Consider the following 26,610-nt stretch of genomic DNA (forward strand, 5'->3'; position numbering starts at 1 on the left):
ATTAATGCACTAACCAGAGTGCTGCTGTTGGCCAATAATGCACACTCAGGAGAGTTAACCCTTATCTTCCAACTCATCACTGAAAACAAGGTAATACCCCTCCTTCTCCACATCTCAACCCTTCTTCAAGTGTAATTTCTTTAATGAAAAAAAAAAAAAAGCAAGAAATGGCTGCTGTGAGAAAAGTCCACTTCAAAGCCACCATTAAGGGACCAGAAAAACTACTCCAATTTATGCTGTTTTAAACACAAGTATTAGAAGACTGGAAACGTTCCCTCTTATCTGGGATATCAATGTGCGCTGAAACAGGCCAGGCTAGTTTTTCTGTCCATGTGGAAGGAAGGGCAAATATTAAACAGGATAAATGATCATAAACTCAGCATTGCTCAGGGGCGGGGGTGGGAAAGATGGCTTTGAACCACCTTTCTTCTTCTTGAATCCTGGGAATCAATGGAGGCTGCTGGGTGCCTCATACTTTTGAAAGCAGGCTACTGATTTAGGTGCCTCAATACGGATTTAGGAACCTAATTTGAGGCACCCATTTTTTAAAGTCTTGGCTATAATCTATACACCCATGCGCCTCTAAATTTTATTTAAGAATCAAATGAGTGAATAAAATATTTTAACACAGAATTGCATCATGAGAAGATGGGCTACGTAGCTGGATGTCTCAGTACCAGTCATATAAGCACAGAAACAATGGGCTAATAATTACATGTGCCCTTTTCGCCCATTTGTGCATGTTTTTATTTTATGATGATGGGAAAGAGGAGAGAGAGAAAAGGAGGGAAAGAAGGATAAGCCCTTGGTAGAAGATTAATTGTAAGGAAAGAGGCTGGTGTCTCAGCTCCTTGAACAAAGGGATTGGGTGCACAGCGTTCTACTTACCTCTAGATTCATGAGTTTGTGTCGGCTCCAGCAGTGATGGATCTGAACATGGCTCTATTGAACACCAGCTTTCACGGTTTATCTGAAAGAGCAAAAAGTAGGCCAAATAAATAAATGTCGACAGTGAGGCCATTTTAGGGAGTGCACCGCTCCTGCTTTAAGGGCATAGTGCTCTTGCTGCAGGGAGACCTGTCCGAACTTTCCCACCAGTGGCACTGTGCTGATTTGAAGCTTTTAGGACCATTTCCACTTTCCAGCACTGAGAAAGCAACGTATTAAGGTCCACAGCTCCATTACCTAGAGTACTTTGGCCTGCTTGAGGCTTGGGGGCAGAACAAGACCTGTCAGTCTCTGGCAGCAGGGGAATTCCCCACTCCCCAGTAGTTCCCACCATTTGAGACAGCCCCCACAGCCTAATTAATTTAATTCCACTTCCCCGAATTACAGATTGCGTTAACTATACTGTGAGGAAAAAGCACAATGATTTCTCCTGCTGCACGGGAGGGGACATTCCCCTTAGTGAGATAACACCACTTCTTTGGGTGTCAATGTCCACCTCTGTTTCCTTTTGCCTTTGGATTTTCTTGGTCTAGCTCTGAGGAATGGTCTCAGAAGCTGGTAGGGCCTCAGCTGCTGCAAACACTTCAGACGGGGAAGTGGAGCTGAGAGGAACAATCTCCCCAAAAGTCAAACGCAGTCCTGGGATTCGGCTGGGAATCAGGCACGACTGAGCGAAACTGTTGGTCACTTGAATTAAAAGGTTGGCCTTTTTCTTTGGAAAGTTCTGTAGCAGGGAGGGCTGGGGGAGCCGCCAGGGAGGCAGAGACAACCAGAGGGAACTTCTGGGGGCAGGGCATTACGCTGCTGCCAGTGACTGACACCAGAGGTCTGGTTCTGTCCCTAAGCTACAAGCAGACTGAAATATCCATTGTAATTGATCCTCAGAACTTAGCAGAGAGAAGAAAAAGATGATGCAATATTTTATCACACTTCAGCGCTCTCTGCCACTAATGTAGAGAACGTCAGAAGGGTGGGTTTGGAACTAGATTAGGACTTCTGCCACCTCTTAACTGACCAGTGCCATAGCAGAGCCAGCTGGTAAAGTGACAGAAGTAAAAAAAAATAAAATAAAAATCAGTGTTAGGCATCCTGGAAAAACATTAGGCATCCTGCTCTGATGTCCTGGCTAAATCTTACTATAATATAATTACATACAACAAACAATCCTAATGTTATACGGCTTTCCTATTGCCTCCTGGGCCAAAAGAATCTCAAAATTAACTCACAAAGTGATAGGATATGTGTTTGTTTTAAATGGCTAATGAAATGACCAAACATACTAGATCATTTCCCAAGATCAGGGAGAGATCCTGCTTGAGTGGACAGGAAGGATGACACAGTGTTTACAGGTTTACTTGCATCTGATGAAGTGAGCTGTAGCTCACGAAAGCTTATGCTCAAATAAATTGGTTAGTCTCTAAGGCGCCACAAGTCCTCCTTTTCTTTTTACAGTGTTTACAGTGCTAGCTTTAGACTCAGGAGACCCAGGCTCAATTCCCAGCTCCACTTCCTGCGAGACCTTGGGCAAGTCACTACTCACTCCGTGTCTCAGTTCCCCCACCTACAGAATGAGCACAGCACCTCAGGGACGCATTCTGAGGAGATACAATAAAGATGCTCAGATACTACGGTAATGAGGGACACAGAAGAATCCAAGATAGAGTGGGAACCAGAAGCCCTTTAAATATTTCAGATTTCACATACGTGCAACCAGTCTAAGTGATGGTTACGATGAAAAACACAAGACATTTAATATTAAACACACATAGACTGGCCATGAGGCATGGTGGACGTGGGTGAGGGGAAAGGATTGGCACAGTCCCATTCATACATATCGAATACCTGGGAAACACTGATGCACAGCATATAATTAAATGGTTTAGTAAAGCCTGTAAACATTATATAAACCAAGTTAAATACGCACTGGTTAGAAATTGGGGTTTTTTAAGTGTCTGATTCAACTCTGCAGGAACAAATGTGGCAGCAAGGTTGATAGGCTGTGTCCAATACAGAGAAGTTGCATCAATCCATTCCTGGATTTACACGCATATATTTCACAATTAAGAACATCACAATAGAGATAGCTAAATACCATAGCAATATTCTTCCACTCTTCCAAGTCAAACGAGAATGTCTTTGGAACTGATACGTAGGCTTTCACTGACAAACCTAGAGGAACTATCTGCAAACACACATGGCAACATAAATTCAGGTTTGCCCAAGCTTATGTCTCTGAAGAAAATCCATTGTGGTCATTTATTTGTGGTGTGGGACCAACCGTCTCTCCCTTCAATACTAGCTTGCACCTAACCTTCTCTTGCAAATATTGGGCCTGATTCTCCTTTCACAACAATTTCACACCAGTGTATCTCCACAGAACCAAGGGAATAACACCCAATTTACATCAACATCAGGGAGAGGAAAATAATACCCAACGATGTCCTGTCCTACAAACAATGCTTGGAAAACAGACAGGGTGTTTGCAGAGCTGATCACGAGACTGATCACGAGACAGAATAACTTGCACTAAGTTGGATTAACATCATTATCTATCATTTTCTCTTTTTCTATCAGAGTTAGTTGAATAAAATCACTGCAAATTCATTACAGATTTTGGCAATTTTTTCAACAGATAATTATTTGTGATTTTTCCCCATTACCCAGCCAGCTCCATCCTCTCTAGTCTGTGGCTTTTCCAAGTATTTAAACTGTTGTATTCTAAAACTAATTAATAAAAGTAAGTAATGAAAGGGTGCTACTGAAGGGAGACCTTAACAAGCCTGTGTAACCCACACACCTTCTGGGTGTGGTGGTGTGTCCCATCTAGTGGCATTGAGACCACTTATGGAGAGAGAGAAGGTTAAATGAGTCTGCTCTACAGCCTTAGCTAAGAGGCCGTTGGCTTTTAGCTTATGCAGTAGAGGCTCATGCACTAAGCTCCAGAGGTCCCTGGTTCAATCCTGCCCGCTGATGACCAGGGTCTGTTGGTGTTACACCTGCTTTTAGAGCTAATTTGATATATTCTGTTTTTATATTACACCCAAGTATTCATTTAACAGCACTAACATAGGAAGAATATTTATTATGCACCAATATAAAAACAAATAAAACTACTTGTGTAAATGAATGCTCTCTACACTATAGAAGCCAAAGCAGCAGCATTTGAGAGAAGACGGCTCGATGATCACAGAAACTGGGTGATCCAGACATACTCAAAACAAAGGGCTGTCCACTTAAATTTCCTTCCCAGAGCCCCTCTTCATCCTCATCAAAACCCAGCCCAAAGTTTACATTCAGTGGTGACTGAATATTGAAGCACTGGGTAGACAAGTGAGGCTGGTCACACAAAATCAGTCTCAGCTCTACCTTCCTGTCGCAACTTAGAGATTTTATCATGGACACCGAACCATTATCAATCACTAAAACTAATTCGCCCCAGTCTTTCTGCTTCTTTAAGAGGGATGCTAGGAACAGGAAGGCAGACTGATTTCTACATAAAATTCAAAGCCCTTCTTTCCCTCTGCACCCACACTGATCATAGCTTGTTGATTTTGAGCTGCCAGAGGTTTGCATCTTGATTTGCTAGTGTGGGAGCAGAGATAATATGGCACCATTTAACAGCAGAAAATCTGCAGCATTCTCTATGGACAGAGCTTCAGTATGCAGACTTTCGGGAAAAGGTCAGCAGGAAGCCAGGTATTTTTACATACACTGGATTGAACCTGCTTAAGACAATGAACGGATCAAGGAAGCTCCTCCACAACAATTAAAAAGTGTATCCCGGAGGGTTTTGTTTGTTTGTTTGTTTTAAAGCTGTATGTACAGGACTGGAGTGTGGATATGGCAGAGTAGCAGCCAGCTCAGTACCAAAGAAAACTCAATTAGGCCGGCACCAGTGTGGATGTGCAAACATTGCACTGTTAGATTTTTCTTTCAGGGAACATGTGCGCAGTGGCTTCCAGAATCTCAGAGCCAACTTACTGCAGACATTTAATATAAAATCCAAAGCAACTTAATACCAAAACCTCTGTGCAGAGTAAAAGAAAGAGGAGACATAAGACAGTCTGCTAGACAAAAGGGGCTGTTAAGTTACATTCTGCACCATGTGGGAACAATTAGTGACCACCAGCTCTTATTTCTTTCAGCTAAACACAGAGATCTTTCACTTTAAAGATCCACAGTGGCGTCCTCCCTCCCTTTTCCTGTGCTCATCAATGTGTCTCAGTGGAGTTCTCTAACATCCTTTACTGTAGTCAGTAATGTTCCACTTCACTGGCTCTGTTACTTCTTCTCAGATAACTTTTTAAACACTGTCACTTTCCTCTTTTGCTGCAGTTTGTGTCTTTTCAAACAAACAGCCACCAGACGTTCCCAGGGGGCTCGCACTTAAGCAGTAGATGATTAGGTCCATCTTCATCTCTCACTCACATCTACCCCTCTTGCTGGGGAGTGCGTCAGTGTGGCCCTTAGTGTTTCCTTTCCAAGAGAAGAGTTATGTTAAGTGTCGTTAAGATCAACAGCTGTCATAACAAATGCCATCAAAAGCTGGATTGTTGGCAAGACTCATGCACGTTAATGGTGCTAGGTTGAATTGCAACAGAGCTCTTCAGGTTGCACACCACTGGCCACATAGTGAGACAGCAGTGAGTGCTCCTGTTTAACCATACCTTAAATTCCCCAAAGGAGCGACTCGTGAGTAATAATAACTAAGATACGATAGTTGGGGCCACTATAAGATGTTTTAATGGAGAAAGGTCTCATTTCCATTCTATTCTCAAAATGAGAATAACTACAACTACACACATTATCTGGACATCAGGAAGCCTTCCACTATTTAAAAGGTTTGCAATTTTCAACTTTTGTTGGCAGTGTGATAAATTAAATTTAAGTATCTCGGAAGAAGAGGGAACCAGATAATTTTAGCTTTAATTTCTTGAAAATCTCTAGTGATTTGTTTTCCCTCTTTATTATTTTAACAGTCTTAAATTTACAAGTAAAGTTTCTCTCTCTATTTTATTTTTTAAAATCTCCCATCCTTTGAGTTCTGTCTTTCAACTCAGAGCAGGATACTACTACGCAAAGAGACATGGCTCTAAAGAAAAAAAAATATATACCGTTAACCTATTCATTTATATTCAGCGGATATATTAGTAAGTACTTAGGATACCTGAGTATTAATTAGCACTAGAAAAAAGATCTGAAATGTCTAATGGAGAACAAATATAGTTGAACAAAAGTTACTTGAGAATTTTTCTGATTTTAAATAAGATACTATTTTACTTCAAATGTTTTTCTCATTCGATTAATATTCAGAAATTGTGCAATGAGTTTTATGTTAAACAAATGCAAACCTTAGTCCTGCCCTCACATTCATGGAAATATCCCAGGGTCCTTATTATTTCATCTGAGGAATTTGCAGAAATCACTGGAATTAAATTTTAAGTGAATTAAAATTATGATGGAAAGTCACAGACATCATTTGTATATTCCTGGACCAGAAACTGAGGGAGAGGCCCAATTATGGATACCCCTCCCCTGGATAAAAAAAAAAAGTAAGATAATACCTTATGTTTTCAAGACCCTCCACAGTCAGTAACAAAGCTACCATCTAATAGGACATGCATGAAGGGGAATGCAATAATGGAATTTTCTGCATGGTTCCATAGACATGCAATAGGTGTTGCATTGGGGGGGGGGGGTATCTCAAATCAAGGCAGTAGCGACCCTTTGAATTACCATAAATATTCTGCCTATCAACATAATAGCAGCAGCATCCATAACTTGTTCAATTTTTGCCCTAAATTATCTTCAAGCTCTTCTCATTTCCCCATACACTGCTAACCATGAAACTTGTGGGGCCAGAAGGACAACAACAGAGCAACATAAAAGCCATTCCACAAGTTATCCAGAAAGGACTATGGGCCAAATCCTGCAATGACTTGCACACGTGGTTAACTTTAAGCACCGTGAGTTGTCCCCTTGACTTCAGTAGAAATACTCACAGTGCGTGAAGTTAAGTCTGTGCATAAATCCTTACCAGATTAGGGCCCGGACCCTTACAGTACAGTGAACAACACTGCCATTTCTCCCAGTTTCCAGGGGCACGGGTATTCAAAAAAGGGCCTGTGGGATATATTAATAAGTAAGTGTAACAAAAGCGACAGGGCTATCAATGACTGTAGTTTGAACAGGGAGCGGGGAAGAGGCTCCTGTAACCACAAGACCTTTCCAGTTGCTCGGTAAATTGTTGCTGTGTAATCTAACACCAGGGGATTCTCAGGCTGCAGCATTCCCTTTGACAATCTTCCAGAGGGAAGGTGGATAAATGTGCCAAGAATATGTTTTAATTTTTGACACAGAGAGATCCCTTCCCCATTATCTAGGACTAGATTGCTGCTGAAAATCATTGTAGCATAGATGTGTGTGACCTGCAAGGAAGCCACCTGCTAGCCTTATATTTTCCCCTCTTTCCAAATTCCAGATATCTGAAACCTACAGGCAATCTGAAAATGCCCTATTATCCCAAATGAACCTGAGTGATCCCTCTGCTTCCCTCTGGAGAAAAACTATGTTCAAAACAAATGAAACCTACATCATATTAAATGTATCCCCTTCCCCCCAAAAAACAGAAACCGCAAACCCCCAAAAGCTGACATTAGTTATGTCATTATGGCTTTGAAATTGAACAGTCAAAAAACAGGAAATTCCAAAAGTTGAGGCTTCCTTCCCACAAGGGGCATTGCATATCTCATATATTTGATTGTAATGCACAAAAATCCAACAAATTCATGAATGTTTTTATTTACTGAAGAAAAACAGGTCTATAAACTAAATGCTCAGTGGGAGATAAACTAGAAACCTTGGGCTTAATTATGAGCTGTACCAAGGTGGGAAGGATAGCTCTAAGAAAACTTTTACACACACCCTTCAATTCTTGCCGGACTGGAACTGAAACAGTCCACTGCATAATTTAGAATAGAGGAAGTATTGCTCTAAATTGTGCTGGCTGCAGTGGTCCTACAAGGACAATTGCACTGACAATCTATCGCACGGAATGTCGTCTGCCCCAACCCCTTGCAGTCTCATACACGGAACAGAGAAATCTATCTGAACCAGAGGTTGAAAAACTGGTCCATTCACTTTCAAAATATCGAGTGCTTGTTTTCACACCTTCACACTGCGCTGCTGCTAATTTCTGCATGTATGGTCTGATTCAACCTCTACTAAAATCAATGGGTGACTCAATAGGAGATCTGGCCCTCAGTACCTCTGACTGAGAAGAAATAAGCAAGGGAAAAAATCCTAAACTAAACTATTTGACTCATACAACTTATAAACTCTGCAGGCAGAATTTAAGTTCTCTGACCTGGAGCTAATGGTTTCATAAGCATGAAGCTACAAAGACACTGTGAAATGTACAGTGAGCTATTTAAAGCAATTTTTTTTACTGTGACTGCTCAGTCCTGAATTGGTTATTTTAAAACTTAGCAAAGCAAATACTGGTAATCAAGGCCTATTTACATACAAATACCTAGATAAACAGACAGACACGTAAGGTTCCAATCACTGAGGTATCTGGGTGCTATGCCTAGGTTGTATCTACATCAATACATTGGTAAGACACCCATACACAATAATGATGGGTACCAGCATAAGAACCCAGTGAGGATAGTTACCAACACTTTGAGGCTCCCTGATCATATGACTGGCAGAACTGGTTCCTGGAGTAATTTAGAGATGGATCAGAGCCTTCCTAAGTTACACCTTGCTGCCTAGAACCATAATAAGCCACTCAGGCAGGTGAAGATATAAGTATCGTAGAGGCACTCTGACCGCTCCCCTTCTCCTACATCTCCTAGACAGGTGTCCAGGAAGGGAGGGTGGCATAGAATCACTATGTCAGCTCTATGCCATCCAGGACTTCCTATATACAGTCAGAATCCCCTTGTAGCCCACTAAACCAGCTTTATAATCTCTGTGCTACTGCAGTGACACAAAAGGACCATATAGTAGGAAAGAGGTTTTGGTCCCAAATTTCAAATGCTAGGAATTTTTGAGTTGCCCCCAGGAAAAGGAGGTCAGATTATTTTTTTTAAAACGGGGGGAGGCAGGGAAATTATTTTTATCCTCTGAATCCCAGAATGACTGATGAGCATTGATTCAAACTTTCCAAAAAACAGCTTTAGGCAGTCTAAACATGAAAAAATTCAGCCTCAGAGTTGAATCCTTAAGAAAGTTATGAGCATGTAAAAATAATCAGTTTAGAACTGAAATTATTTTGCAACTTTACCTACTAGTGGTTGCAGCCAATGTAAATGCAACATCATTTATATTCTGTAGCTAAAACAGCATTAGTCCTCCTGTGTTCAGAGCTTATCCCAATGATATTTCCCTACCAGCTATTTTTACTTCTGATGTCACAGAGATCACCTACCTAAAAAAAAAACAACAGGGTTAAGGGCACACCAACACATTACTGGCAGCCCTTGATTCAAGAGTCCTTTGAGAATCAAATCTATGCACCAATATAAAAGCTACTCGCTCTCTTATTATCTACTTCACCATGATTTCAAAGGCAGACTTATTACTGAAGAGTATTTTTGTTGTTTGTTTTCTTTAATTTATCTATTGATATCTGACCTTTGGACACTTGAAGCTAAGGAAACAGTGTCCCACCCAAACCAAAATAATTACTTGGGAGAGTCCTCCTTCCTTCTATAAATAGTTTAATCAAAAACCCCTCCTTGCCTAAAGGTCTGATCCAGCTCTCATCAAAGTCAACAGAAGATTTGCCATTGACTTTGCCTGGTGTTGCACTGGGCTCCTACATCTCTAAAACTAGCTCAGGTTGTGTAATAGATGACAGATTAATACATGAGGCACTAAAAACAAGGTAAATGTTACTGTAATTCCCAGTTGTTTGTGTCTCTATGTTCCCCGAATTAGCATGGCACCCCACACACAGTGAATCATTTTCAGGAACAATCAGTATCATCCAGAGTGTTGGAAGCTGATTGGAAAAATATTAGGGCGATTTCATAAGAGCCATACTTTGTTATAAATTCGAAGTTTTACTTAACAAAAATTAAGTTAGGGAACAGATGACTTCAGAAATACGAATTCACTATAATCATATAAAATAACAGTTCAGTCGTGGCAGACAAGCACAGCTTCCAAAAAGACTGTGCTTTTTAAGATAAACAGTTGAATCTGTCAGTGGGTAACAGTGCTGCCTGTCTATTGTAGGGGACCATTCCACGCCACAGCTAAAGCACTTTTTGTATAACATGTCTGAACTTTTATTTTGTCTATGACTCAGAGGGGTGTCTAGAGATTGCACTGCAGGGGCTTCCAGTTTCTTGTAATCAGCATAGTTAAAGATAGTATTAGAAAACAATTCACCAAATCCAACATGGCAAGAAAACCAGCAAAGGTTTTTTAGGAGTGGGGGAAGAACCCATTAAGTGGGAGCCAAAAGTAATAATCCTTCTATAGGTGAATGCGAGTTGGCAAGTGCCAGGCTGATCTTAGTGTAGGTGGGATGGGTCAGGGAATCGTTTGGGAAAACATATCATGGAAAAAATAACTACACTGCTTATAATTCTGGATTGAAATTTTTTTTTAGTTTTTCCACTTTTACCTCTGACATACAGAAAGGAAAAAACACTCTAGGAGCCATAAAGTGTGACTAACAAAAATTAGCCACGCAACCATGCAGCAGGAACCACCTCCCCATCCAGCACCCCACCACCTCCAGTTTTAAAAAAGTGATTCTCCTCCATGAGTTAAGATTATCAAAGTCAGGCTGTCTTATGAAGTTACTTGGGCTGCCTTCCCATTTCCATCCGCTGTGCCAGGAAACTGTTCAAGCTCCAAGCAGAGCTGTTACAGTGACAGAACATTCCCAGACTGCCACCATACCGTTTGGTGGAGTACTTACTAATTTTAGATTGGAGGAGAGAGCCCTGGACAATTAGCCAAGAGGCATCTGAGGCTTTCTTCCACCCATTTTAAGACAAAACAAACATTTAAACAAACAAAAACAACCCCTCTCCTTCTCCCCCAAAATAGAAAAGTTTTATACAGAACCAACAGCCAGAGCCATGTAGCACTGACAAAAAACCTACCATGCTGTTTTGGGCTGAACACACAGTCTTCCAGGTGAAGTGCAGAGGACCAGTGGGTAAAAACATTTTTAGTTCAAAAGCAACTTAATACAGCAAAACTCAGCACATCTTCTTGGGAAGTTTGCAAAATATTTGCAGTACCACTGATGATTTTGATAGAGGAGAAGCGACAGACAGCCAGAGCACTTGAAAAAGACATAGTTAACATAACGTCTCTATCACCACACAAAGTATCTGTCATTGCAAGAGCAAAATCACTTGATGTTATATCATTTTAATAAATACTCGAGATCTAAAAGCTGCACAGTCACCTCCTGATAGCTGCCTCCAACCTGCTCCCCCTTTCAAAGGAGGCACAAGAAATCTGGCTGCTTGGGGTGCATTTACAGCAGGGAGTAGATTAATGAATCCAAGATGAGTAAGCAGCACTAATGAATAGGAAGTGTAAACAAACAATACTGTACCTTTAACAACACAACATCTACAGTCCTGTCCACCTTGGAAATGTCACACAGGCTGTACCGCCTCTTGTGTCGTTCATACATTTTGTCCAAAAAAAGGAAAACAGAGGTAAAATGTGAGGAACAGAGCCACCATTAACTCCAGAATAAACTCGGCAAGGCGTTCAGTCCAAATCTCTCACATATGTGCTCAGAGAAGTCCCTGCATCTCAGCGTTCTTTGAATCACATCAGCCTCTCCAATTCTCTTAACAGGAAAAAGAAAATCCCAGAGCTGTGACTGTTTGATAAAAGTCTTCTTAGAACACAGGGTCACTTAGGCAGATGACGTAAGAATTTATAGCAAACAAGACAGATATGTTTAGAGAGATTATTCTAAATATGAAAATTAAAAATAATATTAAGTGAAAAGGATGGCACCAGCATTCCTGCTACATTTGATAAAAAAAAAAAATTTTCTAGCCAATGTTAATGGCAGACAAGCACCAAAATTAAATTCTGGAAAGAGAGCGAGAACAAAAGCCAGATGCATGCAACTGGAACTGTGTAACATACCAAGAGAAAGAAAAAAAAATACCTAGGCTAGACTCAAACACAATGTGTCTAATTCAAAGAAGAAAAGAGTCTGGCCCTCAAATCCAAAGAAAATACTGTTGCGGATAGATTTTTTCGTCCACTATTTAGAAGTGTAAAAGAAAAACAACAAAAAAAGACACTTTCTCGTTTCAAGAAAGTCCACTGTTAACCAGGCAAGAGGGATTGGTTTAAAATAAGTTTAAATTTCTAATGACAGCACAGGGTAAAAGGGGAAAACATAAATAAAATAAAGCCACTCCCTCCTGATTTCAGCTGGAACGTCACTGCTTGCCTTTTTAGTGCTGTACCAGCGTTCTTTGAGTCTTGAAAATTTAATTGCAGTTGTGGGAAGATGATTCATCTTTTTTGAGAAAGGAAAAAGCAGGGGGACAACTGGGTTTTCTTTTTCATCCCATTTCGTTCACCTCAAGATGCAGCCTCTTGGTGGACTTGGTTAATCGAAAGAGATGAAGAAGAGTAAAAATGTGTATCTTAAAGAAAAGGATCAGGAGAAAAGACAGCCCTTCTCCCTACCCTGGCCTCAGGTGAATGAAAAGAGACAGTTTCAGGCTTACAGCTTCTCAAAAACAGGAATGGAAACTTGTGATTTAGTGTGTGGAAAAAAAGGAAACCAGCCACTTTCGGTGCTTGCTCTGTTTGCAGTACACAGCAGAAGAAGCAAAAGGCTTCAGCAGCTTGTTATAATATTTACAAGATAAAAAAATACAATTCTCTCTCATTTGTTTTAATCTGAAAAGCAATGTTTTAAACAAAGTTTTTAAGTCTCTCTAATGCTGGTCTAGCCAGCGAGTCTCCCTTCCTCTCAAAAAGAAAAGGAGGACTTGTGGCACCTTAGAGACTAACCAATTTATTTGAGCATGAGCTTTCGTGAGCTACAGCTCACTCCATCGGATTCATTCCTCTCAATGGCTCATTCACATCAGCCGGGCCCTCATTTCACACTGCCACATGGTTTCCTGTTTTCAAACTGATTCAGCCCTCTCCCAGCCCCCTTCAGCTTCCACCCCACCCTGACCTCTCATGGGACGAAATGTTTCCATACTTCTCTGGCTTTAGACATTCTCTCACTCATTGCTGAAAAGGGAAGAGGAACAGAGAGAGAGACAGAAGAGGAAAGGAAAAAGGCTTTCTTCACTTTTAAGTTGCAAAAATTCAGAGATTTTTACAGAGCAGAAGAACTCACTGCTGTTGCTAGAGAGGAAGATGGGAATTAAGGGAGCTTTTAAGTCTGCGTCATAAAAGGAAAAATAAGAACTTTATGTAATGGCAATATCAAATCAACCTTCCATTGCAGATATGGAAAGATGTTCTACTTGAGGCCCAGGACACTGGCTAATCCTCCCGGACAGGGATTCACTCTATTAATACGCGTAGTTGAGGATTTTTGAGGCTGTTGATACAGTCCCAGAGGAAATGACTCAGTGGTCTAAGTCTCATTAGCTGTTCAAGGCTACTTGTAACTGCTAGCTCAAATTCTGGCAGGGACTACTCAACCCTGCACCCTTCCAAAATAGATGAAAAGTGAGCTTCACCCACGTCAATGCATGAGGACCTTTCAGAAGCATCTTTAAAACCAGCGGTCCCATCTGAGCTGACATGTGAGAGCTCTTCTCACCCTTCTGCAACTGCAGGAATCTGCGGCAGCTCAAGTTCTTCTCTTCTGAATGTTGTCAAGTCTGTCGGGGCATGTTGTTGGCTTCTGCCCCAGAGGATCTGCCTTTCACTGGAGGGCAAATTGATTCTCATAGGCAAAGAGTTTGTAAAACACTGAGATGAAATATGGTCCAAAAATGTAAATTATTATTTTGAGCTGCTTTGCAAATGCCACCCCAATTTGGCTATCCTGAAGCCATCAGATCAACCACCACAACCAGTACACTCACCGTGCAAGCTGAGAAGAGTGGCAGTCTCATTCGACATGTCAGAGTGGCTCGGTAACAGCTACCACTAGGAAGATGACAGTGTCTGATCTCCTCTGAAATCTCCAACCCCCCACCTCTCATTTCAGCTTTCCACAGCCTGGAGCAGTTCCAATCTCTCCCTCACAACCTCTAACATCACCGCCACAACTCACCCAACTGGACTAAGGAGGTTGCCATACCTGAATCTTCCATGTAGCACCATCCACTGGCTCATGAGATCAGTCCTGGAAATCTTTTCTCTCTGCTAGTGAACGCAGCTTCTGCTTTTGGTATTAGGACATACCCCGAATATGACAATACAGTAAACAGGGACTTTCAGGAGTCACCAGTTTCATCCAATGATGAATTCCCAGCAGTCATGCAATCACAGAGATAAGAAATCACAAATGTCTGTGACAGCTCTTCAGGCTCTTCCATATAAGGCAGGGATTTCCTCAAACTCAGATGTCCCCCAGACAGTTGCTTGTAAACAAAATCCCAAAGTTAATTCAGATAAGGAAAGCTGTGATGAGCATTGTGAAGGGATGATGCTCTAATGCAATGGAGTGTTGCAACCAGTATCTACAACTCACACATTTGGCTTTTTCTTCAGTTGTTTTCAAAGAAACTTAGTGATTTTTTTTTTTAAAACTGAATTTCCTGGTGACAGGTTCTTGAGACACTGAGACACATAAGTCTTCTCTTCTTCTACTGAGCATGGCTGACCCATGCAGCAGCTGTACAAGCTCCTTCAGACTGCCTCAGATAATGCATCTCATCTTTGAGCTGCTGGGCATAAGAGTGGCTATACTGGATCAGATCAAAGGTCCATCCGGCCCAGTATCCTGTCTTCTGATGCCAGGTGCCCCAGAAGGAATGAACAGAACAGGCAATCACCAACTGATCCATCCCCTGCCACCCACTGCCAGCCTCTGGCAAAGGGAGGCTGGGGACACCATCCCCGCGCATCCTGGCTAATAGCCATTGATGGACCTATCCTCCATGAATTTATCTAGTTCTTTTTTTGAACCCTGTTGGCACCCTCTTTTAATGATGAGAGAGAAGTTCAGTGATCATGGCTCACTTGGTCCTTGGCCTCCAAATGAGACAGCCGCACAGGCTAATCCGTGTTAATTATGGGTGGGCTCTGGGCAGAAATATGTGATAAGACAAACCTCTAAGGTGGCAACTCCACTTCTAGCATAGGCTAGAAGCAGCCACTTCACCCTTTCTAGAGGCTAGAAAGTGACAATGACCTCTAGCCGGGGACAAAAAAGAGAGGATATCCAGGCAGGTACTTTCTGCTCCTGGAGGAAGAAGAGCAAAGAAAGGATCAATATCTATCTATTCATCTTGTGAGCTCTGTGAAGTGAAGTGACTACCGGACCTCCATTCAGGATTAACATGCTTTGATCTCATAGGGTCTGGAACTCAGTGGCATGGTCACCAACAAATCCCTTAGAACTCCCCTCTCACACGCACAGTGAAGTGACCAATTCTTTTACAGATTTTTTTTTTTTTCAATTGAAGCTCCCTAAGTTGCTCCTGGCGGTGGCTACAAACGCTCCTGCCCCTTCTCCAGGTTTTTCTTCTCCCAGGTTCTGTGGTCAACAAACTTCACGTTGTAAAACACACACAAAATTATCTGCCACGTGCACTCCCACGTGAGAGAGAGAGTCAGCCTCCTTCCATCTAAGGTGGGGCTTTTGCTGCATAGCCAGAGACTGGAAATCTCATTTCCCAGACATCCCCATCTCCTTACATACACATGCAGAGGGAAGATGCAGGAAACAGGCTTCTGCTGAGTCAAAGCAAAGCAATGGTATCCTGGTATCTTTTGTTTCTTTATTTTTAACACATGCAGGCAGTCTCTGGACACACACAGTCACATACATACACCCAGGCAATATACGTATAGTGTGTACATGCTGAGGAATACAACCACAAATGCATGGCACTATCAGTGAAAAAGACAGAGAGAAAAAAAATGAGCTAGTAATTCTCTCTTTTTCTGCTCTCCTTTCATGAGAGTTACTCAAAATGGAGAACAGAAACAATCAGCAACTACATCCATTGGCAACAGATTCGACAGTTCTGGGCACTTTATGAAAAACATCTGGAAATGATGAAGAGTTTGAAACTAACCAATCATTTCATATCCAAACCAAAACCAGTGCTGCAGATTTCAAGTGAATAAAAAGTCTTGTTCAACTGCATCATATGAGCTCCTAACTCCTCCAGATAAAACCCCTCCCCCCGCTCCACCTCACGAGCTAACAGACCGCTTAATAACAAGGAAATCATGGTTAGCTGAAACAGACAGCATTATTGTTATCTGTTTCAAATTACATGATCCATATAGTTATGAAAGGCTGAAAATGATGCAATCTACAGAAACACTGCAGAATATTAATATTTTAAACTGTGGCTCTGATATGAATTAATAGAGTAGAGGGCAAAAAAAATACTCTTCCTTTTAATCAAATCAAAACCCACTTCTGATCACTACATGCAGGAGTTGTTAAATGCATCAGAAAGAGAAAGGAGAACAAGGAAAGGGCTAGGTTTTAAACTGTGCTTTTAAAAAGATCTGACTTTCTGCAAAAAGTATTAAGATTTCTGCCCAAATGAGATACAAAACACTATTTCCTAAAACCAAAGAAGAGGAAGGAAATCTGCACCAGAACATTACAAATCTAATAAAGAATTTACATCCAAGTTTGGAAGAAGTGCACATTTAGCTTATTTGGAGAATGGCAGGTCAGCAGTGGTGAGAGAAAAAACATTAGACGATGGGGATCCTAGGGTGTATTTTCAAGAGGACTAGGCAGTTTCTCTACATCAAAGAGTCACATACAACTCAGTACTGAAAAGACAGGCATTTTTAAAAGTATATGTATTATGTCAGATTTTATATATTTTGCATTCTCACAACATGCTTCTAAAAACAAAGCAGAATTTGGAAACTGAACCCTCTGAGAGGACAAATGAAGTCTGGAAAACATTTTGTTTGTAGTTATGCTTGTTCTTTTTTGACCCGATGAATGTTGCAGCTGAACATGAAAACAGAACCAGCCTGTGCGCCACCTGGTGGCTACAATTTATTTAATTATTTATAGTTAACAGATGTCCCTCCTAGAGCAAATGAAAGCTCTTGAGGCAAGTTTACATCAAATAGAAAGTTAGCAACTTAGACAGTTATTACCTTGGATTCCCCTATTAGACATTGCATAGAAAATAAATTGGACAACTGAAAGGACGGAGGCCTAAAGGAAAATGGTAGGGCACATGTGTAGCTGCTTGTAAGGAATAAGCTCTTCTCAACAATATAGAAGACACAAGAACACCAAAATCCTGCTTATACCCCCTGGAGACAAATTCCTTCCTGGCCCCCCATATTTGCCCAAATTAATTATATTGAACTCACTGCTAGGCAAATTCAAATAAAAAGCCTGAACCTGCAACTGTTACTCATGTAACCCCCATTTAAATCACTGAAATATTCTTTCAATGGCTTTAGAATCAGGCCCGTCCCCTCACAATTAGACTATAACAAAACACAGTGGGATAACATTCCAGAACTGTACTTGTAAATCCAAACAGACACAAGATTTACACCGTCATACAGCTTACACAAACTGTAAAATAAACAATTCTGAAACTGTAAAAAATAAGTGAGAGAGAATGAGGAAGTTCTTCTAAATACAGAAACATGGAGTGCGTATTTAAAAAATAAAAATAAAAGAGTCAACCTTACAGGCCCTTTAACTACTTTCCAACTTTCTCTTTCTTCATACCTCTGCAGTATAAATGTCTCCTGCCAAATTTGTAAATAACTGTGGCTTTTTTTCAAAAAAAAAAAAAATGCTGATACTTTTATTAGACTTCAGTGCATGTCTGAACATCTTTTTCAGAGGAAGTAAGCTGCACATTCTACAACTCCCAAAGAGATTAGCAACTTCTCATCTCATTTTACATCAGTTTGCAACGTACAGCTCTGCCCGTACCAAAAACAAGCTGCAAATGAAGATGTCCGGCTGCCTCAAGTGCACAGGGAACTCTGTCAACAACATGGATAATTCTTCCAAGCACGGTGGGAGTGTTAGGAGAAAGCGTCTCCCCACTGCCACGAATTCTGACCATTTCAAACTGTGCAGTGGGGCTAACTTTTTGAAAACGACAACAGAAAACCTCCTATTTTATATCTCAGTTGGTGATCTTCTAAGCTTATTGCAAGCACCATAACTTTGAAACACAGGGTATTAAAAATAACTCCTCATAGCACTGTGTTCTGTTTGTTGTTTGAACTGTGTGAACTTAGAGCTCACAAAACTGAGGAAGTAAGAGAAGTAGCTAAAACCAGGAACACTGCCAACAGGCTCTGCAACTATCACCTGTAGCACTAGACTAGTATTCCAGAATTGGGCTTCAGAACACAGCTCTGTCCATGTGCCTATCTCCTCAAGTACCCCTGCGATTTGAGTCCTTAAACACTCCAGGCAGGGCAGGAAGTTTTGTGATATGGGTACTGTTGTCAACAGTACCTTAAGCCCATTTCGAACCAACATCTCTTGATATGAGATATTGCTGAATTAATCCTTTATAAAGCATCTGCTCCCCAGTATTCCATCTATCACTGTAATTACTGTATGTCTTTCTTGATCATTATTAATAATTCTTCTACTGAAAAATCATTTTTTGCTGGAACATGAGAACAAAGTCTGCAGCCAGAAGCAAGTGTTTCCTTTTTAAATTTGTTTTAACAAAAAAGCTGCTCACATGAGCTTGAAGGAAGTTTTACTTTGTTTATGATTTTAAGATGCTGGAAATTGGTGCACTAAGTTTAATGCGAACACACATGTTTAACAGACAAGTGGGAAATTCATCAAAAGAGACGGTTCTTACAGAAACCTTGACAGCTACCCTTGCTATCCACAAGGTCATTTCTTGCCCTACAAGCCCATGGAAGAGAGTATGGGGTATAAAGCATCCCTTTACTCCTCCACAGGAGGATAGAAAGTCATTTGCAACTCTTCCTCCTGTGCAGGTGGATGAGCAGAGGTAGGGAATGGGAAGGGCTTTGGCTCCACCCCAGAAACATGCACAGATGAGCTGGTGTAGAGGGAGAAGTAGTTGGCTTCTGATATAGACCAGCAGGCACATTGTTTCCCCCCTTGGAGCAAGAGGGAAGCCAGAGAGAGCAGTTAACTTAGGCCTGGTCTACACTTAAAAGTCAGCTGACATAGCTACTGCAGTCACAGGTGTGAACAATTCACACCTGAGAGCCATAGCTATGCTGACCTAACCCGCAGTGTAGATGCGACTAGGTCAATGGAAGACTTCTTCTGACGACGTAGCTACAGCAGCTTGGGGAGGCAGAATTCCTTCAACGAGGAGAAACCCCTTTCCATCACTTTAGGAAGCATTTGCGCTACAGCGGCACAGCTGCAGTGGGCTGCTGTAGCACCGGCTGTGTAGAAATGGCCCCAGACTCACAGTTCCCTCTTTGGTCTACTCCTTATTAACAGGTGTAGGAGGTGCAGTGGCTAACTCCTACTTCTGAAATATTCTGTATAATAAAGCCCCTGCTATATATGATGTACTGCTCTTGAGGAGTGCTGATTAACAGAGTGAGAGGTAATCTTTTCTAACTCCTGCTGCAGTCAAATGAACATTTACACTAGACATTGTGAAATAATCTGAAAATAATGAAAACTGGCTGCTTATGGTCTCAGTCCTGCAAGGGGCTCAGTGCCCCTCCACTCCTACTGACGTTAATACCTCCCCTCCTTATCCTCATCAACTTCAGCATCTCAACTGACTCCTGCAGAGGGGTTTACACACTGGTCACCGAGGGCACGTCTACATTGCCCCAGAGTTCGGACTAAGGGGATGTGAAGAGCAGTGCACACCAAAAGCGTGGTGCTATAAGTCCTCTATGTGGATGCTGTGGGCGCAAAGGTTCAGTTCCTGAGTGCTATCATATCCCCTTAGTCCAAACTGTGGAGCAGTGTAGGCTTGCCCTTAGAAATGTTTAGAGACACAGATATTAGCTGAGTTTATATACAGAGGAGAAACGCTGGAATTATTTAGTTTGCAAGGAGAAGAGTATGTCAGGACTTGACTGAGGCATAGACAGCAATGTGTATTTCACTCACAAGTGATCAGATGCTTCTTTCTGCCCTGTCATACGGTAATACGAAGACTAGGGGAGACTATAAAACCTGAAGGCATCAAATGGAAAACAAATAAAAAGGAAAGGATTATTTATGGAACACAAAATTGACCTACGGGATCGGCTCCTACAAGAAGTCACATGGATACAGAACAGAGCATTTTACAGAATTTTAAAAACAACTATATACTATTAGACGTGTTAACCATATTGACAACTATGCAAACTAAGAGAAATCAAGCCTCATACTCCAGAACAGAAGATAGTGATGTGTGGGGTTAGGAAGGAATGCTTCCACGTCATATGAAAAGATACTGAAAAAATCAGATTGTTTACCTCAGAAAGGAGATGAATAAAAGAGGACATAAAAGTACATAGAATAATGAATAGTATAGAGGAGGTAGACTGCAAGCTTCTGCTCTCTTTGTCTCATAACACAAGAACAAGGGGACATCCAGTGAAATTAAAAGGTGGCAAATACAATACAGATAAAAGGAAATAGTTTTTACGCAATGTGCAACTAGAATGTGGAACTCATAGCCACAGGATGACATTAAGGCCATAAATTTAGTAAGATACAAAAAGAGATTGGACATTTATCTGAATAACTAAAATACCCAGAGTTGTAACAGTTAATGCTAATAAGTTCTGAAAGAGATATTCCACACAATGCTTTAGGGTTTAAATTTAGGATTTGGGTCTGATGTAGGGGTCAGATTATCTCTCATCTGCCTACTCCGAAGCACCTGCTGCTTGCTACTCTTGGAGTCAGGATACTGGATCAGATGGACCATGGGTCTGATCCATTATAGCAATTCCTGTGTTCCTACAGTCATACACAATTGTCTTAGAGGACTTAGGGCAGGTGTATTCTTCCCCCAGGAAATATTACATATTTAGTTATCTAATAAGGGAGACAGAATAGCAGATTAGATAGACCAACTGGCTGACAAGGTCCAACAAAACCCACACACAAAATCAAAGAGGAAAACTAATAGACAACATAAAATGGCGCAGTTTAGATTGCAAAAGTATTCATATTCTACTTTTCTTCTAAGCTTTTAGTTTAAACTGCTTTTGTCAAACTGAACAACACAGAAAGATAATTCAAATGCACAGCTCAGGCCAGAAAATGACTCAGCTTCCTATGGCACTTTTCTTTAAATCTGTAGGATTCACACACTTTGGACTAGACTGGGGAGCACACACAATCCAGCCTATAGTCCCTACTGGGCATTTTGTCAAAAGGGTGGGGAAAAAATCTGCTCTTTCATCAAGCAGCTTGGAAGACTGGAAGGAGAAGTGGTGGGAAAGTAGAAGACTGGTGTACAAAGCATCCACCATCAGACTGCATTTCCAGGTCAATTTTTTGCTTGGCTGCTACTGAAGAAGGCAGGGAAGAGAAGACACTGCATTACTTGTTTTGTCCTTCCAAAAAACATTTGACGGGGGTGGGGGGAGGACTGGAGATGGGTAGTGCATCACAGACTCCAATGGTAATTGGAATAGTCGGTGATTGCAGCAATTTAAGACATGGCCCCCCTCCTAAGCAGACGGTGAACAATATCTATGATTCCAATTAGATCTTGTACTCATATAAAAGTGATATTTTCATGACTTCTTTAGGATAAAATTACTTGCAACAAAACACAGCAGGAAACAAAGACAAATAAAGCCCAACTTTACGAGGAGTGTATTGGCCACAACTCCTTTGGTCTGCAAGTTCTGTTTTGTAACCAAATTTTAAATACCAACTCATTTATACGTTTATGTTACCCGGAAAGTCCTCTATCAGAATATTTTTGCTCACTATTATTTACAATGGATGAGCCCAGTAAGGAATTGATAGACATTTGGATCCTGCAATGAAGGGCACTTTAGAAATCCATACACTTCATGTACCTTTGTGCCCTATAGATTTCAATAGGGGACTGGAGGGAGGGAATGCGTAGGGTCCCCAAGGAATACAAAACTAAGCTCCAATTTACAGACATATTCAAAACATGACCACATACTTCTCTGCTGTAGCAGAACATGCCTAAGATGCCTCCTCTTCACAGCTTTATACAATACTACAAGAGGCACTTCAGGGGATACAAAGCATCTCTTACTTAACAGCCAGATATCACAGCCTAAGCCTTATTGTTGACATTTTTACAGAAAATAAAAACAATATTTATTTGTATAATTATGGAATGCTACATTCTACAGCTATGCAGTAAGAATTTTGGCTCATAATATGGTACATGAAGGTTGTCATTCTTTCCAGTTTATCAGAGAACCCCACTGGAATAAATCTGTTCCTGCTGGCAGAGCATCTCAGTGGAATAGTGCTCTCTTTGCTTCTGATAATGTCGGTGCTACCTTGGAACGAGCTTAGAAGCTGTGTGAAGCTCAGGCCACTGGGTATGTTTTGGAGAGGCTTTGTCTATTCCATTTTCATGACCACATACCTCCCCGTCACAGTTACCTTATCCTTGTTGAAACCACAGCCCCTCAAGGCATTAGAAGTGTAAACTTGCTGGTACTGCAGTAAACCCCACCTACTGGGCACAGGATGCACGGTGGGGGGGGGGGGGGGGAAATGCCACACAGAAGCATTCAAGATTCTTGGGAGTTTTGGAAGTTCCCTGGAGTACTGGAGAGACTAAACTGGGATCTTCCTTCCTCAGTTAAAACTCCTGATGTCACAGGTAACTCAGCAGTTTGTTCTTGAATAAAAAGGAAGATCTCCAGTCTCTTGCTAACAGTTCCAAGGAAGGAGATTAAACACATTAATTAATTAATTAAATACAGATTACATTACATTAAATGAGGGGTGAAGGGAATATTTTCTAGCATTCTCAGGGGCCTAACAGCAGAAATGTTTATTAGACTCAGAAGCATGAAAACCTTCAGATAATCAGCAAAGTAGGTCCCAGTGAAATCAATTAAAAGCAAAACAAAAGGATTTGGAGAATGCAAGAATTACAAGAGATTATTCTGTAAAGCAAGAAAGAAATTCCTTCCCATTACAGAATGGTTAATTAATCTATCTACAAAGCCCTTCCACCCAGCGCTGGAACTGCAGTTGACTCAGCTAGCCCTTTTGGCTATTACACAGCATTAGTGTCTCAAGTTTTTGAAGTTAGCAGTTAGAAAAAAAAAAGTACTTCAAAACATGCAAAAACTAATGAATCCCATATGTGGGATGCTGTCATTATTCCATGTTTATAGGAGGATCGGATTTTGTTAAATGGGTTTATTTAATACAGACGGTAAAGGGGGTGGGGTGAGGGGGAGACTCAGCAAAAAATCCAAAAGCTATTGAAAGAAAAACATTTTCTTTCTTAACCAAAGCAGTCAGTAATAGGGGAGCAGACAGAATTTAAGCTAAAGTTAGAAATGTTTAAAGAAATACAATATATTTTGGTGCACTTCTGTTTGCAGCTTTTCTGACAGCCTGTGAAGTTTTGGCCAACAGCAAAACCTATTTTAGAGGATTAAAAATAAATATTAGGATCCTCTTCCTCCGTCCCCTTCCCTCAGCTTATTGGGGCTGGGACAACTTAAATGCCTTATGGGAACATCTGCTGGGATAGTCAAACAATTATGGCTTTTTCAACAGCTGTTGCCATTTCGTGCTCTCTTGGCTAGGTCAGCTTCAGAGAAATATGGAAAGAAATATTAGTCAAGTCCTTCTACCAGCGCTCACCCCTACTCCAGCACTATAGACAGTCCCCTTGAGGGGGCCTGGTAAAGAGGCAGACAGAAGCCATGCTCCTTGCATTAAAGCTAAAAAGGTGATGGCCAGACTATGCTTAAACTGAGAAACTCCTTTTCCTTTTTCAATTCTTAATCAGTGGCATTAGATATGAAACCAAGAAAATGCAATGCCCAGAGGGATGCCTACACTGCACTGTTCATGCACTTTAATCCTGACTTGTAGCACACCTTGTTATTCTAGTCCTGGGTCCACACACAGCATTGCTAATGTACCAAAATTCTGACCTGCAGCATCCTGTGATATTCCACACCTGGCCTCCTTACTCCATGTCCGCCTTACAGCTCTGCCAATAACCTCGGTCTCAGTCTACCACCCCCTTTGCTGTTTCAGCACTGCGACCCCAGACATCTGCCAATGTATTCTCCATAAAAGGTACACAGAATATATTTAAAAAGCAGACCTGCCAAAGGTAGCTAACCCGTCAGACAGCATTTCTTACTAGTTGGGGAACAGTTATTACTCATCACAATACATATATACATTTCATTTTTGTGCTTTTCTCAAAAACAAATTTCAGTTAGAAAGCATTTTAAATTAAACCAAATACCCTAGTTTTCAATGAGAAACATCTTAGCTACTGGGTGGAACAAAGTTTGTCTGTTAGCTTTATTCTCCTAACAGAGAAGGAGCCAGAATGAGTTGGGAAAGCTCTTGCGTTGTAGTATCAGTAAGTACTTTACGAAGACCTTTTCATTATATTCTTACGTAGACAGGGAGAAAAGACAATGCTCAGAGAACATACAATGCTCAGAGAATTTTCCTTCTACTCCTCTGGCCTAAATGCAGTTGCCTGCTTTTTCCTTTAAAACTCCTTTGTTTTTATGCTAGAATGTGCTACCACAACCTGGCTGGATAGCTGTTTATTTGCAGCAACACTTTCCAAAAAGAATGGTAACAACAAGAAAAGCTAATGCAAACAGAGCTCACTTATCTGACATAGGCAGAGCCCTGCTCTCAAATGGAAGATAGGTTTATGAATCCAAGGAACCATACAGTGAAGAGGCAACACTGGTACCTGGAGCACAATAAAGACTATAATACCATGAAGGAGAGGTCAGCCTAGAAAATCCCAAAGGTAAAGTCCAAATTAGAAGCAAGCTGGATGCACTGAGAAGGGCTGGGGTGAGGAGCTAGGCAGAGCATTCTCTAAGTGTTGGGTTCCCCACTAATGGGACAGTTATTTAATCAATCTATTTATTCAGATTTATAGCAAAAAAGAGAGCAAGAGAAAAAGTGCCTACACTGGGATTCAGATGCCTCCGACAATTTTAAAAATATAACACAAAACCCAGCAGCTTCCCCAAATGATAAGCATTTACCAAAACTGACAAGCTAGCCAACCAACACACCAACAATATCCCGCCACAACTGCAAAGCCCTGTCCTCACTATTCCCTTCCTCCCCAAAACCTTGGGTAGAGAAACGGGACATGCAGAGGACTCTTAAGCCTATTTCAGACTGAGGGAACAGCAGGGAGTAAAGAAGTTAAATACAGAGTTAAGGTGCCATTCCTACCAAGAGAGCTCCAGCTTGAGCATCTCTGCTGACCACAGCAGCAGTCTGGCATAGGAAGAGAGGAAAACAAATCCCAGGCTCCTTTCATCTACACCCTCTTAAACCACTCCCACAAACCAACAGGTAGTCAGTGCAGATACAGAGCACAGGTGGTGGTGTGTTACTGCCAAGATGTACCACTTTATAAGCAGGCTGCAGCATTATGCACCTGTTTACCTTTCAGGGCTCCAGTTTCGGAACTACATAATTTTTCCCCTGTTCTGTCTCCCTCTATCTACTACTACAATGACTGAGGGACCCAGACCTTGCAACCATTATCTCTCAGCATCCACATTTCCAGTGTGTTGTATCGTTATTCAACCATCTCAGCCACCCTAAAGTAGCAGTGCAGTGCTCCAGAGGAGAGTCCAAATAGAGACTCCAGAGCAAGCTGTAAGCACAGGGTGTCTCTTACCAAAAAACTCTACTGCCTCCCTCTGCCTCCAGTCCTCCAAAAAATAACCTGCCCCGTAAAACCCAACTCCACTCAACCTCTGGGGTCTCCCACTCCACAAGGGACTCACTCTTTTCTGGGCATCCCCAAAGAGACAGCACTCTCAGAGGCACCAACCCAACTCGAGCCAATCCCCTCTTACTGAGGATGGAAAGTTGGTCTGATCCCCAACTAAGAGTCCTGCCAAATAAAGAGAAGTACAATATTTGTTCCACCTTGATCCCAGGGGACCTAATATTAACAACCCTTCCCATCAAAAGGCATCTTTTGCTATTCCAATTCCCCTGTGGCAACCATAACCTTCCCCTTTGCCAAATATCAGAGAATGCTCAAGTACAAGTGTAAGGCAAACAGCTTTGTCCTCCTCCTTCTGGGCATGCAGGTGTTCACCTTGCAATCACAGGGAAAGAAATGCGAGGTCAAAAAGAAAAAAGAAAAGGAGAGAAGATGGGAAAGGACTCAGAAATACTTGTCAGTGATGACAACAGAACCCAGCTGTCCACATCCATCAATGTTTCTGTGCTTGATAAGCAACACTGAGAACTATGCTGCAGCATTTAGAAGAGATTTCTGAGCTCCTGGGTGCCAGATCTCAGACTGAAAATTGAAACAGGAGTTTTATCACCCA

At 41.4% G+C, this 26,610-nt stretch overlaps 1 protein-coding gene across 7 annotated transcripts in view; it reads right to left on the reverse strand.

Annotated features, from left to right (window-relative positions):
• AKAP13 (A-kinase anchoring protein 13) overlaps positions 1-26,610 on the reverse strand; it is a 330,780-nt gene that overhangs the window by 97,835 nt on the left and 206,335 nt on the right. For 6 of the 7 annotated variants that reach the window (XM_073304194.2, XM_073304196.2, XM_073304195.2 and 3 more), the window contains one exon: positions 889-970. In XM_073304194.2, coding sequence (XP_073160295.1) covers positions 889-970 — 82 coding nt within the window. Of the gene's footprint in view, positions 1-888; positions 971-11,539; positions 11,835-26,610 lie in introns of those variants that run through there. The other variant, XM_073304201.2, reaches the window with a different exon arrangement.

Source organism: Lepidochelys kempii, chromosome 10 (assembly GCF_965140285.1).
Source record: "Lepidochelys kempii isolate rLepKem1 chromosome 10, rLepKem1.hap1, whole genome shotgun sequence".
NCBI classification, from domain to species: domain Eukaryota; kingdom Metazoa; phylum Chordata; order Testudines; family Cheloniidae; genus Lepidochelys; species Lepidochelys kempii.